We start from the raw sequence: 16,683 nt of genomic DNA, 5'->3' as shown, positions 1-16,683 counted from the left end.
AAGTAGTAAATTTTATAACAAACTAGGTAACCAAATTTGTGCGAGTTGTTATTATCTGGCGGTATCTCATACGGTGTATCATATGAACATTTCGAATGAGAGGTCATGGTGGTCACACAGAAATACAACATATGAATATTTAACGAAAATCAATGGCGTCAATTTCACAATAGAGACAATACACAAACATTTAATGAAAGTCACAGATTTATTTAAATAAAGAAGCATTATTTACAGGCAAGATACATATAATACATTATAATAGTGACACATAAAACATCAGTTTATTGATAAACACATTTGTGATAAAATGTTGACCATTTAATTAGAAATAAATAGCTATACTCGAATGAGATTATCAACCCTACCAATTGCACATTACACTATGGTGAAATGTGTTTTGAATTAGACAGAAGTAACCCTGGGGCATTTTCCAGGGTCACCAATTTGTGGCAGTGCTAAACCAAACCTGGAATCTATACATGTATTGTTAAATCCTATGTTATTAACCTCGGCAGTAATCATTATCATCATCATCATCACAAAATATTCTTCCAAACATTTGTTATTGACCTCATCTGTGATCAATATCAGAAAATATTCTTCCAAACATTTGTTATTGACCTCAGCTGTGATCAATATCAGAAAATATTCTTCCAAACATTTGTTATTAACCTCAGCTGTGATCAATATCAGAAAATATTCTGCCAAACATTTGTTATTGACCTCAGCTGTGATCAATATCAGAAAATATTCTTCCAAACATTTGTTATTGACCTCAGCTGTGATCAATATCAGAAAATATTCTTCTAAACATTTGTTATTGACCTCAGCTAAGATCAATATCAGAAAATATTCTGCCAAACATTTGTTATTGACCTCAGCTGTGATCAATATCAGAAAATATTCTTCCAAACATTTGTTATTGACCTCAGCTGTGATCAATGTCAGAAAATATTCTTCCAAACATTTGTTATTGACCTCAGCTGTGACCATTAAAAAATATTCCTCCAAACATATCTGTTACTGACATGTATATGTGATAAATATAAAAAGAAATATATGATATCCATCATAACCATAAACCCAGGAGAATAGGGCAAACTTTATATTTAACGATGTTATTTTGCATACGTAAATGGGTAAATACTAACACATACGTCAGTTCATCTTGTGAGCAATGACAGGTTTATGAATATTAATTAATATTGTACTAGTACACACAGTATTGAACCTCACACTAGGTTTTTATTTATATAAAGGTGTTCAAATGGGGTATAAAATCTGTGTTTTGACATCATTCACATATTATATACTACTTGAAAAGAACATCTGCCAAATGTTATTTAAACATATTGTTATGACTAGTACATTTATAGAGACAAGTGAAAATTGGAGATTGGGGACACGGTACATCAGCTATGATCAGCATCAGGAAACGTACAAAGCTTAAAGCGGGGGAGTCGTTACCTGCGCATGCGTCAGATGGCCATAGCGTGTCATTGTTTACAAACAAGCATCTGCCCATGAGCCTTTACGTTTATAGCATGTGCAGTTATCGTCGCTTGGGACTCAGTTCCCGTGCGTGCGCATGAAACAACCCTCCCGCTTTAATAGCATATAAGCTCCATTTTTGACCAATATCTGAAAGTAGTTGTCCCAGATTAGAGAGTATCAGGCGCAGCTGCAATAAACACCAGGAATGTGTTTCGATAGTCAGAAAAGTAAATAATTCACAGTCATCATGACAGTATAATGTAGCTATTAATTATAATAATAGATTGAACGTTCATATCACAATACTACGACTTTGATCAGTAAAGGGATGTTAATAATCTAGTATTACTCAATTTATGGTCACCATCAATTTATGACTAAAAAATACATGCATGTACAAGGGGTATGTATTCAAAATCAGTGTCCAAGCTTTGAAAACAATGGTAATTTGAAGAATTTGACAAAGTAGCTTCTGACAGTTGTCCAAGAACTCGGTATGCGTGTATACAAGATACTGGCGAATTGAAGTACTGTACTGACTTACGCACCTTCTTTCATCTGAATAAAACAGACCAATCCGCTCAGAAGTCCAATACAAATGACATTGTCTTGTGTCATATTAATAGATGTGACAGCATGCTCAAAATAATAGCTATCTATGAGAACTGATTGGCAGTTTTGAGATTTTACAACTTTCCAGATATTCAGAGATTTATCATATGACCCTGTAAGAATGAGATCCTTGTTGATATGCACTGCTGTTATCATACGTCGATGCCCTGTACTTTTATTTGCAGGACTTCTGGATGATGCAACTTTCTGTGTTGAGTTACCATGACTACTACCAATAGTTGCCAATGATTCGCCAGTGGCTGGATTCCACAAGTTCACTCTGCAGTGTGTATTATTACTTATTACCATGTCACTTCCAGAACACTTTGAAATATTTCCCCATTCATTCTGATGACCAACCATATCAGACACTAGCTTCCCAGTATTCAAACATCGTGTTTCAGCAGTATGGTCATCATAGCAACAGTTCACATGCTTTCCATCTACAGACAGTGCCAATTTCTTCATGTTGAACTTTGATCCCAAAGAAAATGACTTCAGAAGTTCCCCTGTAGTTACTTCATGTACCTCCATGACATTGCGCTTAGAACCAATAATGTAATTATTACTATCAGCTGTAACAGCAAGACACGTGATGGCATCTGGAGATTTGTAACACTGATGACCATTTGTTTTCAAGTCCCAGTATATCACAGAGCCATCAAGTGAACTAGACATGACATTCACGTGACTGGTCATACATACAGATGTCACAATATCAGTATGGCCATATAATTGGTGGATACGTTTCCCAGCATTCACATCCCATATTGTAATTGATGTGTCGTCTTGTTTCAGTCCAGTGGAGAGAAGTTTCACTGTCTTGTCTTCAGTGTATGCAACTAGATTAGTTATAGTGGATGATCCTTGTCCAACGTTTTTCCCATTACTAATCGTCAGCGCTCCATTTTCATGACTTTTTGCGGGAGTTTTTCCACACTCATAAACACGAGCCTTATCATTTGTCTCCCATGTTAGAATCATCCCATTGTGAAATCCAGCAAAGAAAAACATTGCATCATGATCATCCGACTGTAATGCAGTTATTGCTGTAACAGGGGATGTCATGTTATCAGGAGTCTGCAGTCTTCCCATTGGATTGCCTGCTTTGCATAAACCAATAATGTTCAAAAAGCCATGTTGACTACCACATACAAGAATGCCACCATCTTGGCTCAAGTGTAATGAAGTCACAATGTCAAAGTCATCATGTCCACTGACTATCTTTGAATCTATATCATTATCCAAATCCCAGAACCGAATTCTGCTCATCTCTTCCCATCCAACAATAAAACCATTCTGAACTGTGTGAGGGATAGCTGGATAGTTAGGGGTCTGTAATTGGCAATGGTTGTGGACTGGATATAGTTTAGGAACAGAAGAATTATCTTGTAACTGAGACAATTCCCATTTACAAACACTTCCTCGGAAAGCTGCCATAATCTGTAAACAAGGTTGTTCTGAGTAACTGGACGAGAACAAATTCATAACGTTATATGAATCAGCAATCAGATGATAAAGCTGAATCTTGCATTTGATATCCCACAAAATTATAATATTATCACAGGAACCAGAAAGTAAAATATCTTTCCCCTTGTATGTTGTGGCATGCACTGCTGTTACCATGTACCGATGACCAATCAGTGGTTCTCCACAAAGCTCTCCAATTTTCATATTCCATATACGAATAGTTTTATCACTGGAACCAGATATCACACATGACAACGCATCTGCTATTGTTATGCAGCTTATAATATCTGAATGGCCAAATAGGGTATGGATGGATGAATATGATGCCAAATCCCATATTCGTACAGTGGAGTCATGTGATGCTGTAGCAGCCATCTTGCCATTGGCAGACAATGCAATAGCACTAACAGCTGATGTGTGACCTTGTTGATTCGGCACAATCTTACTGGAGTCTATGTCACAATCCCAAATCTTCAGTGAACAGTCTTCAGAACCTGATGCCATCAATTTCCCATTTGGTGAAATAGCTATATATCTAACACGTTCAGCATGACCATGGAATACACGTTCTTCAGTACCACTCTGGAGTGACCACATACGAATCACACCTTCAGCTCCACCAGTGAAAATATGTCTGTCATCTTTCGATGTTGTACAAGAGATAATTTCTTTACAATGACCTTGAAGCTCAAATTGCAACTGGCCACTCTCTAGATCCAAGACTTTTGCTGCATTATCAGTACCAACAGTAATCACCTGTTTATCATTACGAGTCACAGCTATGCAGAACACAAGTTGTACATGAGAATCATACTCATGAAGTATAGTACCATTATCAAGGCAGCATACTCTCACTTTTCCATCTTCTGATCCAGAAATTACCTTATCACCTTGGCTAGTTATGCAAACTTGGCGAATTGTTCCCTCATGCCCACCAATTGTCAAAGTGCACACATTTTTCTTCAAGTTCCATTTCTTGATTGTTTTATCCTGGCCAGCAGATACGGCAAATTTGCCATCACTTGACATTGAAACACAGTATAGGTAGCCTGTATGTCCTGTTAATGTCTTTACTTTCTCAAAGTCGCTGTAAAGAGACCAAATCTTAAGTGTGTGATCAAAAGAAGCAGTCACCACAAACATGTCTTTGGGATGAATTGCAAGATCAAATACTAGTCCTTTGTGATGGTCAACCTCTTTCCCTAATATTTTCTCTCTTCCAGTTGCAACATCAATTACTAACACATGAGCTGACTTGTATCCACCTGTTCCGAATCCTGCCAATATCTGCTTGTTGTCATGGGTGAATCCTACACATAGAACAGTTGCCCTGTTGTCTCCAATTGACCGCTTCAGGTAACCCCCAGGTTGTGTAAGACACGATGTTAAAGGCAATAAACAATTGGACTTTGATGATTTCAGATCATTATTAATTTGTTCAACTATTACATTTACTTCAGGGTTATCAACATCAACTAATGACCCAAGAAGCTGGTTTGGCAGCTGGTCATTATGCTTTGCAACTACTGGTGCAGTAAATGTAAGAGCTGCATACATTATGTCTGTGCTTTCATCAACATACTTGAGTTTAAAGTATTGCTCATAGTCAGAAATCACAGAAGCTATATCAGTATGTGTAAGTTTGGTCTTAATCCACTGATAACTAATTAGCAGCAGTCTAACTTCTTTGTCAAACCCAGCCTTCATTAAATGATGAACCAGATGTGTGTAGATATATCCATCACTGTGTATCTTCCACCAAGGAAACACGTCATCTTTGCCGTCTTCTGCGTGGATTTCATGGAGAGAATTAGGTTGTTTAGGACAGCTTAAGTCTTGTCTGTTACAGTCATCCCTATACTGATCAATAAGGTAACATTGTCTTTGATATAATGACCCTTTTCCAAGAACATCTTCAAACTTATGCTGAGCATACTGTAGAACCAAGTCATGAACTTTATAAGACTCTTTCCCATCTTGATTTGTGGTACAACTGATTAGCGATGATTCTGTTAAAATATCCAAATCATTTTCTAGTTGGTCTTCATCACCATCTACCCATAATTTATGAAGTACATTGAACGGAACATTTGTATCATCTGGAAAAAGTGCAAAATCCAAGAATCTTCTTTGTATTACGTTCTGTGCATCAGAATTTAATTCGTTACCAAGGAAGTTATAACTGACATCAAATGCTCCCAACAGTGTATGATTGTAGTTGGGATTTTTCAACTGGTCTGCTTGATTTTCCCAAAAGGTGTTTCTTGTGCGAAGCTGTTTAAGTCTCAGTTTCCATTTTCGTTGCACCTTTCCTGTATTTACATGTATGCCTGTGGTACGGAGTGCTGATCCAATTAATGTAATAGCCAGTGGATAATTCTTCAGAATCTCTAGGAATTCATTGACCTGTTTCCCGAGTTCAAACTGCTTAATAAAGTCTTCGTCAGTGTTGGCATACTTTAGAAACATGGCTCGGGATTGTTCTGCATCAAGCTTCCCTAGTTTATACGTCTTGGCATTGTGGCAAGTCAAAACCTTTTCATTGCGAGTTGTTATCAACATACAACACTTTGGACCAAGCATCATGAATGGTGTCACATCATCTACATTCCAAACATCATCAAGAACTAAAAACATTTCTTTTGTTTTTGTGAATTCTCTGAGCCAATCTTTAGCACTTCTTTCATTGTGAAATATACCCTTTTCTCCAGTCAAATAAAAATACATAGTATTGAAAAGGGACAGAATATCTGGTTGCTGAGACACAGTCAGCCATACTACTTCTTTTTTTAACTTTCGATTGACATGTTGTGCTAATGCTAAAGCTAAAGTAGTTTTACCAATGCCTCCACCTCCTCCAATACCAATTGGCGAAGCTCGATACGAGTAGGGACACGTCGTCTGATTGGCAGCATGTTGATCTATAATACCAAGTGGTTTACCATCACAATTCGTAATCATATCTACAAGCTTCTGAATGTCACCTGGTCTATCTACAAATTCTTGTGGTAGACTATCAACACCATGGCAATTGACTGAAAAGGCAATACAGATACATACATTTATTATAGGTGTCCATGTAAAGTACAAATTACCAACAAATATATCACGATTGTATTTTTCCTTTTCCATAACATCAAAAAAAAAGCATATATTGCAAAAGATCAGTCATCTATCACTTAATATGCACCACTCATGACTGATAACTCACTAAAAATGTTCATGAATATCATTGTACCACCCAATATACAATTAAGGAGGGCTATCACCAGTCTGGGCCATTTGTCTGTACTTCATGTATATTCGACCAAACGAGTAACTATTATAAAAAATAATTGTCTTGCAAGACGTCTAAAATAGTTATATTAAATCACATATTTTTATTTTGTACTATGACACAATGGTGAAATATAAATACCTGGAATTGTGTATGTGGCCTTCTCTTCATGGACGTCAAAGCTTGCGCCTTTGTCTTTCATACCTAGAAAATAAATTACAATAACCAAATAAATAATGAGTGGACAATTAGACGACACATTATATCAAAGAAAGATGTTGATGGAATGATAGTCGATTTCACAAAATTTCTATTAAACTGGGATACACTATGTGTACAGGTAAAAAATTCAAAGAACCAACACAATACTTTAATTAAAAGTGAGATACTGTATAATAACAATTCAGCAACCCATTCTTGTTTTGTTTAATTTTGGATATACTTAAAAACCACATAAACATCCTGGAAACAATTTTAGTTCCAAACTGACGATGTAAGCACAGTTTGTACATTTGATTTACCGTAACCCCACCCATTTATCAATTACCATATTTAATATGTCAATAGATGTCTAATGTCAGTTTGTGTGGGTTGATGTCAGTGCAGACAAACCCAAATACAGAGTTCAATTTAGTCAAGCAATGGTGCAATAATTATTATTAACAATAGCAGTATTTGTACAGCGGTTGTCAGAACAATGTTCCAAAGGACATTGATAGGGAGATTTTTCACGATCAGACTAATCTTGCGCTCGCTGTAACGCGGCCTACAACCATTCTCGCTCGGTATTGCATTTATTCCCTGTTCTTTTTAAAAACAACTTCAGATCCGTGAGACAGCACCGAAAGAAAGGCTGTAAACGACAATTCTGTCTCGAAGGTGTGAGAATGTCAATTAAAATACTAACCTTTAACAAAATCCTTGAATTTCTCCGCCAGATCTGTTCTTTCAATCATGAGTATCTTCTCTGCTACCTTATCGACGTCATTTGGTAACTTATATTTAGCCAAGCATACACGTAATAGTTCTCGCTTAAATTTTCGAGTTTTGCCAGGATTGTCTTTTTCAAGATCATCAATAGTGACATCAGATATTTCCATATTGCGTGCTAGGAATCGACACTCCACCGCCTTCAGATCGTCAGCAAGGACATGTATGGTTGCTGTATAAGCATCTGGAATGTGAAGATAATATGTTTAGTAAAACTGAAAGGATTTACAGGTGGTACTACACAAGGTCACAAGTTTAACGCGACTGTTAGTCCATTTGGACAATATCACCACAGCTGCAACAAAAAAGCAGTCGGGAGGGAGCGAAGCATTGTACCATGCACAACCATAAAATATAAATACCTTGAATAGTGTACATTGTCTTCTCATTGTGATCCTCGAAATCCGCGCCTTTGTCCGCCATACCTAGAAAATAAATTATAATAACCACTAATTTAATGGGTGGGCCAATCTGACATAATTTCAAAAACTCAAACGTCGGATGCTGATGGCGAAATAATCGTTGAATTCAAGGATTCATATTTAATTATTTAAAAACGTATTCGTGTCTCAATATATTTGAACGGCCCAACAACAATTTTTCTTCTTTCTTCAATTGTTCACACTTCACCGTACCCAAAGTGGTGCTATTTAAAAATGTTCCAATGTTATTCCATCGGAGGATACGGACCACTTGTTCAGTTTTAATTGTTAACATTTATAAAAAAAAAATATAAAAAAATGGGTTTATAGTTCCGATAGTATGGATTTGTTTTAATTAAACACGGTCACCGACATAAAATATAATCGTAATATTAAATACTAAGTACTAATTGACGCATTACAAACAGTTTTGTTACTCAGAATGCAGTCCGACGGTATAAACATGCTGTCGGTCCAAAATCTCTACTTAGAAAGCAGATTTCAAACTCGATACAAATGAAACACAGTGTAAAAACTGAAATCTTTGCTTAATCGAGCCCATTCTTCAAGTTATCGCACCCTGGCGACAGCCGTAAAAACATTGTTCAAAATCTACCCGCGGAGTTAGTTGTTAATAACGCGTCATTAGCTTCAGTACTGCAACGGTATATCGTGTTTTTTATCGCCGGTATGAATTCGTCTGTCATCGAAATGCACAGACTCGTAACAACGCAACTAGTGACAGCGATGCATCATAAAGAGTGGCCACAGAGCAGCGATTACTAAAGTTTCTGGATTTTACAGAAAACATTCCATATTGAGTTCAGATGGGTGGATTCTGTTTTTAAATTATTTAACATGGTGTGTACATTGTTTTAACGGTAAGGTCGCGTGAGTTGCGCCATCCTCGATGCTCCAAATTGAGTTTTGATGCCGTTCGGCCGGCGAGAGCGCCACTCACCTTTACATGTTAGGCTAGTGTGCATTATAATGCGAAGAAGAGTTTGGTACGTGTAAACAATGATACGAGCATTGATCAATAAATTACTGGTCAAATTACAGTCGTCCGTAGGTCATTGTCGAAGCCCTTTTACAAGTATATAAGGTAATTCCAGTGAGCTATTTACAGAATAACCCTCAACAAAACATAAAAACATTAGATTGAAATATATAAGCACTAAAATTGTGTATATTGCATAACAATTGAACCGACAACCGGTTTGGCGCTACTAGTATTTTGCCGGATGGTATTATATGCGTGATTTCATTGCATTCAAAATTATTCCATTTCAAACTGCGTATGCACAAACACACAGTGATTTCTCGAAATGTATACTGATTAGGTAATTTGTAACTGGTAAAGGTTATTAAAAACGTTATTTGCAATTTTGAGCAAAGGTACAAGAATGAAATACCAAAGTGAATCTGAATTATCAATGAATTTCGTAAATTGCTATTAAAGAAAACATCAAGCCAAACAACATAATGACCCCTCAAGAAAAAGCTCCACAAATGTAGAAGAATACAATTTACAGTTCTTTTAAATCACTTTTCATTCTCTAGATATTCAACTTTTCATCAGTATTATGTAGTCAGCCATCTTGATTTCCAAGCAAAGGATTATGGGTAAAGTATGACATCATAGAATCTGTTGTCAGAAATTGAGAAAATGATTTTGCCCATTTTGGCCCAGTTATACTGAAAAAAAACACTTTTTTTCATTGCTCATGATTATTAATTTATGCAAATGAGAAAATTTGTTCAGCCAATCGTGTCACTTCCCAAACATGTACGCGCGTACTGCATAGTCTAAAAAATAAATATTGTATTGTTCTATGTTGTATCATTATACGTTGTATTTTTAAATTGAATTTTCCTGAAAAAATTTAAAAATTCAGCTAATAGTTCCCAATATAAAAAAACATCTGCATCGGTTTTTGATGACGCAGTATGTTTGGGAAGTGCGCATGCTCGGGTCTCTGCTTCAAAATATCCGCGTAGATGGATTTGTCCTTTTTGTTCTGGTGTTTCGATTTTCACAGAATTTAACCCGTTTTAGTTCGAATAAAGGTAATATAAGTCGATCGATAGTTTCTATCGTTATCATGCTTGAGTTTTGTGAAGCGGATCGAAATATAATTTGGAAAATAGTGTTATTTTCGGGAAATTTCGATGTCATGGTGTCAACGCTTTCCTAACTTGTGTTATTATATGACTGGTAGGGGAATGTACCGGCGACTGACTAACTATGCCGATCCCACTTTAGGTCATTTTTTATTATCCAAGAAACGTTCCGAGCGCCTGTGGTTAAAGGACGATGGTCGTCGCGCGCGCATGTGCGACATTTGTGTTGATATACATTGATTTTCCCACAATCCAATGTGCTCTTCTAATGGAGATCACAAGTACTAGTATGAGGTTTGGCCTGGGCGCGATTTGCACTAATTATCGTCGGTGACTCCTTCGATAAATTCCAATCACCTAAAAATACCTAATTAAAATTTGGTAACGTCCCATCTGGTATTCGTTGATGTGCGCAACAGTCAATGTCGCCATATATCTCGCGCATGGGCGTGGTTTCGCAAAAAGTGGGAGTAGTTTCTAAAATGTGGGCGTAACTCGATGTTCGTTCATTCAAACAATTTGCATTCAAGTCGGAAGTGCATCTCATTTCCAACCTCATTTTGTTCGCAAGCTGTACAATTCCAACCGCTGCTGGGTATTTTTATCGTCCCTTTTCTATTTTTAATTTTGATACTGCGGGATATCCGACGGTTGAAGGGACTGCAAATATGATTCGTACTATAATTTTACATAACAACGTGACTTGAAAAGGAAACTTCAAACTGACAGTGGGGGATTGGACAGATCGCGAAGCCATTGCCGTTCAATTTATTTCATTCATTCGTATACCTTTCTATATAATAAAGGTTATCTAAATGTAAAAAAAACTATATGTACTGGCACAGTATGAAATGTAAGGACACAGGTGTGCCACGGTCTGGCCTCAGACCAGAAATAAATTTATTACTAGTAGTTGTCTGAGGTCTGGCGCGTGTCATAACGCTCGTGAATGACCGCATTTAGCCGAGTGGTGCACCCTCTTAAAAGTGGTTTGAACTAACCAGTTCTAATCATGTAAAGATCTCGAGACGTGCATAGCAAACCAGTCGGCAAGTTAGATGGCAACGTTGCTTTTCGGAACACTATTGCAGTGACAGTAAGAGGTCATTGATAAATGACGTATCCGGTACACGCCTGTTTATTTACATGTCTAAACGTCTTTCATCCGCTATTGGCGGTTGACGCTTGAACTGTCGTTGCGGATGTAAAGAACCACTTCGAACATTGTGGCTTCCTTACAATTGTAAAAAGGGTGCGTTTTGTTTTTAAGCGGAATGCAAAATCAATGACGTAACAGATGGGCGGTTGTCAGTGTCAGCGCACTTTGAAGCAACCTGAAACCAACAGTTGAAATAAAGTATAGTCGGGATTTCCTTACGGGCCTCAACTCGACAAGAGACAACACGAGGTTTGTCTACCCATGCACCACATGTAATAATGCTATAGCAAATCGTGACGTGGCAATAATATTCATTTTTGATATAATAATCTGACTCGTATCATCATGTACCTAAGGCTGAGTGTTATAAAATGTGCCAAAATGAAAAAACTACGTTCATTTTTAATGGCCTTTTTAATGGAATGAGACTGTTCAATTGTCGGTTGGTATGAGTACAGTATTACATTTGCTTTGATAATATACTCAATTCCATTCTTATTCGCAAAACAGTTTCATTACTAATTAGACGACCTTGTATGTTGTAACCACAGTTTCTGTGGATGGACTGTGGTTGTAACAGCGATATTGACATGTTCAAATGTTGTACGAGACTGCCACGTGGTCCCTAGTATGACCGTGTGTTTGTGTGCATTACCGATACGATATTGTAAAGACTGGGAGTTATGCAATAATGCAGCATCAGACCGTCAGAATTTAGTGATCTGAGAAGGAATTAATCTTCTGAACTAATAGTATATCCGATATCGACGTCGCTTGTATATATATAAGTACAAATGTATATTCTGGTTTCATATTCGATCACAATCACGCTTATTACATACCATAAAGTGTTGATGAAAAAACAGTGAATGTGTCGCCAGAAAACTTACCTTTAAAGTATTTGGTGGCTCAAAGAACGAAACGGTTATTGATTGTCTATCGTCGGCAAAGCCAATGAACCACAACTTGGAACCGACGTAGGGCCATTAACGATAAGTGACGCGTCAATTGTATTTGTTCATCGGGACTTCCCCGAAATGACGTCACGTAATTAATTATTCATTGCAAGTGTTTTGACCCCGGCACCGTCCAATAGAATTGATACGACAACGTGACGATCAGTTATCTCCCAGAATGCTTCGCGATAGAGCCACATCTACTAGTACAATGTATATAGGCTGGAGCATCGCCAATTAATGTGTTTGCATGAATAACTGTATCGGAGTTTCGCCGAAAACTTACACCATTTCCTGATACTGTAAAATACTGGAATTAATTTTCATTTAAAAGACTTTTGGGGTGTTTAGTATGGAATTTATTTTTACTGATTGTTGATGAGTTGAATGTAAAATATATAAAAAGTTATATTTGCTGGATTTTATTTTCACTGAATTCTAAGCAAAAATTAAGTATTTTCCAGTAATCTCAGAAATAAATTTTGACAAATTTATTTTTCTAAAATCGTTTAGCACCCCAGATAAAAATGGATGGGTTATGAAGAAATAGAAGTAGCACATATTTAGAAGTATTGAAATGCTATATGCCAACATTGTAAAGTTGAGAAAAGATGTCTAATAGTGTTGAGACTAATCTTGTCGATCGATTGAATTAAATCAAGTATTTATTTTAAAATGAGAAAACTTGCATAACTATACAGGTTAATTTACTCTATTCTTGGCATACATGCCAGAACAACAAACCTGTTTGAAATGTACCTCATAAAGGCATTTTGCATTGCCACACCACTCTCAACCACTACTAGTATATATATGAGCATAACATGAATTTTTTTGCACTGTACACAACTGATCCACCCCTATCAGGCCCCTCACATGCCCAAATGTAGCACTGCAAACAACTGATCTACCCCTATCAGACCCAACTGTAGCACTACACACATATGTATGTAGAACATACAGGCAACTTAAAAAAAATGTCTCATTTGAAAACTATTTGGAAATTATAAAAAAAACCTCACCATAGATCAGCCTTAACTAAACTTAGGTTAAGTGCCCATGATCTCCACATTGAAACTGGCGGATATACTAATAAAGATGTGACTGACAGAAAATGCCAAATCTGTCAAAACAGTGAAATTGAAGATGAGAAACACTTCAATGTAGTCATTATACAGAATTAAGGAAGACATTTTTCAACAAATTCAACATTGTTTTTAATATCTGTTCAGCAGAACAGAATTTTATCAAATTATTAAAAAGTACACATCAGGAAACCATTATTGAACTTGGTCAACTTATCTACAGTTGTTTTCAAATGAGAGAACAAAGTTTGAATAAATAAATTTACCAGCTGTCTCATATCAGAACCATCAAAAAAAATAAAGAAATAAAAAAACAAGATTTTATTGTAATATTAACATCTATGCAATGAACTTATTTTACTTTTGTCTCAACTGAATTTCCTGTTTTTACTTTTTTATTATCATGATTTTATTCTTTATTGTAATTTTATCTATATCTCAACAGAGATTCGATAACAATAGTTATTATTATTACACAACTGATCCACCCCTATAAGACCCCCACATACGCCCAGATGTAGCACTGTCCACAACCCACCCCTATAAGCCCCCCCCCCCAGATGTAGCACTGCACACAACTAACCCACCCCTATAAGCCCTCACCCCACTCTACCACACACACCCAGATGTAGCACTGCACACAACTGGTCCACCCCTATAAGGCCCTTCACACACCCAGATGTAGCACTGCACACAACTGATTGACCCCTATAAGGCCCCCACACACACCCAGATGTAGCACTGCACACAACTGATCCACCCCTAGGCCCCTCACACGCCCAGATGTAGCACTGCACACAACTGATCGACCCCTATAAGGCCCCACACACACCCAGATGTAGCACTGCACACAACAGATCGACCCCTATAAGGCCCCCACACACACCCAGATGTAGCACTGCACACAACTGATCCACCCCTAGGCCCCTCGCTTGCCCAGATTTAGCACTGCACACAACTGATCCACCCCTATAAGGCCCTTCACACACCCAGATGTAGCACTGCACACAACTGATTGACCCCTATAAGGCCCCCACACACACCCAGATGTAGCACTGCACACAACTGATCCACCCCTAGGCCCCTCACACGCCCAGATGTAGCACTGCACACAACTGATCGACCCCTATAAGGCCCCACACACACCCAGATGTAGCACTGCACACAACAGATCGACCCCTATAAGGCCCCCACACACACCCAGATGTAGCACTGCACACAACTGATCCACCCCTAGGCCCCTCGCTTGCCCAGATTTAGCACTGCACACAACTGATCCACCCTTATAATAAGGTTCCCCTCGCATTCCCAGCATTGAACATGTTTTTAAAGTCTATAGATGGGAAAAGTAACAGAGTTGAAAAAAGCCTTTCAACATTCAACAGTTGTTTGTAAATGTTTTGCAATGAGTGTGTTAATTTACAAAACTTCTAACACACAAACAAATAGTTTATTGCACTCTACAATATCAATATAACACACTATAAAATATGATGAAAATAAACAGTTTAAATGAACCAAGTATTGACATGTCAAAATACAAGAAGTGAAACAACATCAAAATTGAGATGGAGTGGTAGTCCTTGGTAACCAGACTTTTTGGCAAAGGTTTTCCCATAAATAACGCCTTTTTCAAAAGTTATAACTGTTGAAGGACCTGATTGCCCAAAATGTATATTGAATTATTACTTCTGTAACATAGGTTTCATACGGTGATTGCAGCAGCTAAAGTTTACATATTTTGAAAATAACAAATGTGACAAAAATGGCTAAAATACAAAATGGTGCAGTGATTATTTGTCCATATTTGTTACTATTGAAAAAAAGACGACATGTAAGGGACGGCGTCAAAAGATCGATGTCAGATATAAACCTTATTTGCTTAGTTTGGGGTGGGGGTGGGGGTTTGACCTCAAAAGGTTTCTATCCTACTCAAACAAATCTTGGAGTATTTGTAGTTCGTTTTAAAATGAAAATAAACAAACATGCAAGACGAGAAAATGGTTTGACCCGAATGTAAATATGTGGGTCAAATGAAGTCAATTTCTGGGCATGGACCTGGAGCAGAAAAGTAGTTTGCGCATGTGTATATTCCCCTTCATTATTTCATCTTGAACGAATTTTTAAAAAAAAAAGTTATGCAGATGCAATTTGAATTTGTATTGAAAAATAAGAAAGGTAATGGTGACATTTACTACAGGAAAACATGCATACTATATGTAATGACAATTTCATTGTACTACCTACCAGTTTATGTACCTAACTTTGTAAATTAAAAGACAGGTACAAATAAAGCGTGTTTTTCTTTGTTATTAATGCATTTGTAAAGTCTGTTTACACCCACCCGACAACCAAATGCTACGCCATACTTCTGTCCGATTATCAATTTGTAATTAATGGTGAATGTAGTCTGACACCATGATCAATATTTATCAATTAAGTTTTAGTGGTGGGTGGAGGGGAGTTTGTGAAAAAACTAAAGGAATTAAGTTTTTTATCCTACATCGATCTTTTGACGTCGTCCCTAAGCAAGTCATACCATGAATTTATTGACAGTCAATAATTGCAATTGACAAAAACAGAACTGAGGCAAAAAAGAAACATTTTATTGTATTCCAGCCAATCAGTTTGTATGTCACCTGACAATACTATAACCAATGATTTAAATTACTTAGCCATGCAGGGAAGTTTGCACCAAAGAACACATTTCTCTGTAGGAACAACAACATTTTAAAAAAACATTTGTAAAATTTCAAAAGAACATAATAAAATTATTACTGCAACATAATCAATAACAATATGATTAAAGTGGAGAGAAATTTACATGTATTCCATCCTTATTTATTTTTTATTAGCCGATTAGTATAACAGATTTCGACTATCCTACTTTACGTTCTGACAGGATATCACAATCTTCCAGATGAAGTGTGGACACACTATCCATTCTGCTACAATCATGTCTGATTGGACAGCTAACCAATAATAAATTTACTAACAGTCCTGGAATTATGATGTAAAGTAATGCTTCTATTAAGAAAGTGGAGCGTCAAAACAAAATCATAATTGTTGGCTGCAATATATGAATAAGATA

The 16,683-nt window shown here is 36.9% G+C and overlaps 1 protein-coding gene across 1 annotated transcript; it reads right to left on the bottom strand.

Annotated features, from left to right (window-relative positions):
- Positions 1-189: 189 nt before the first annotated feature.
- Positions 190-12,550, bottom strand: LOC102805801 (uncharacterized). Its single transcript, XM_006814808.3, has 5 exons — positions 12,442-12,550; positions 8,209-8,271; positions 7,764-8,030; positions 6,998-7,060; positions 190-6,614 (listed from the first exon to the last, which is right to left on the bottom strand). Exons 2-5 carry the CDS (start codon positions 8,267-8,269, stop codon positions 2,038-2,040), a joined length of 4,968 nt encoding a protein of 1,655 aa, XP_006814871.3. The 5' UTR covers positions 8,270-8,271; positions 12,442-12,550; the 3' UTR covers positions 190-2,037.
- Between the last annotated feature and the right edge of the window lie 4,133 nt (positions 12,551-16,683).

Source organism: Saccoglossus kowalevskii, chromosome 11 (assembly GCF_978046115.1).
Source record: "Saccoglossus kowalevskii chromosome 11, keSacKowa6.1, whole genome shotgun sequence".
NCBI classification, from domain to species: domain Eukaryota; kingdom Metazoa; phylum Hemichordata; class Enteropneusta; family Harrimaniidae; genus Saccoglossus; species Saccoglossus kowalevskii.
Note: the sequence above shows the minus strand (reverse complement) of the source record. Positions and strands in the feature narration are given on the sequence as shown.

Excerpts from the sequence above, each read along its gene's own strand:
- LOC102805801 (XM_006814808.3), bottom strand. The coding sequence starts at position 8,269 with ATGGCGGACAAAGGCGCGGATTTCGAGGATCACAATGAGAAGACAATG. Across the intron at positions 7,061-7,763 it reads ATTCAAGGATTTTGTTAAAG|GTATGAAAGACAAAGGCGCA; the intron begins GTTAGTATTTTA and ends TTTATTTTCTAG. Across the intron at positions 6,615-6,997 it reads GGCCACATACACAATTCCAG|TCAATTGCCATGGTGTTGAT; the intron begins GTATTTATATTT and ends TTGCCTTTTCAG.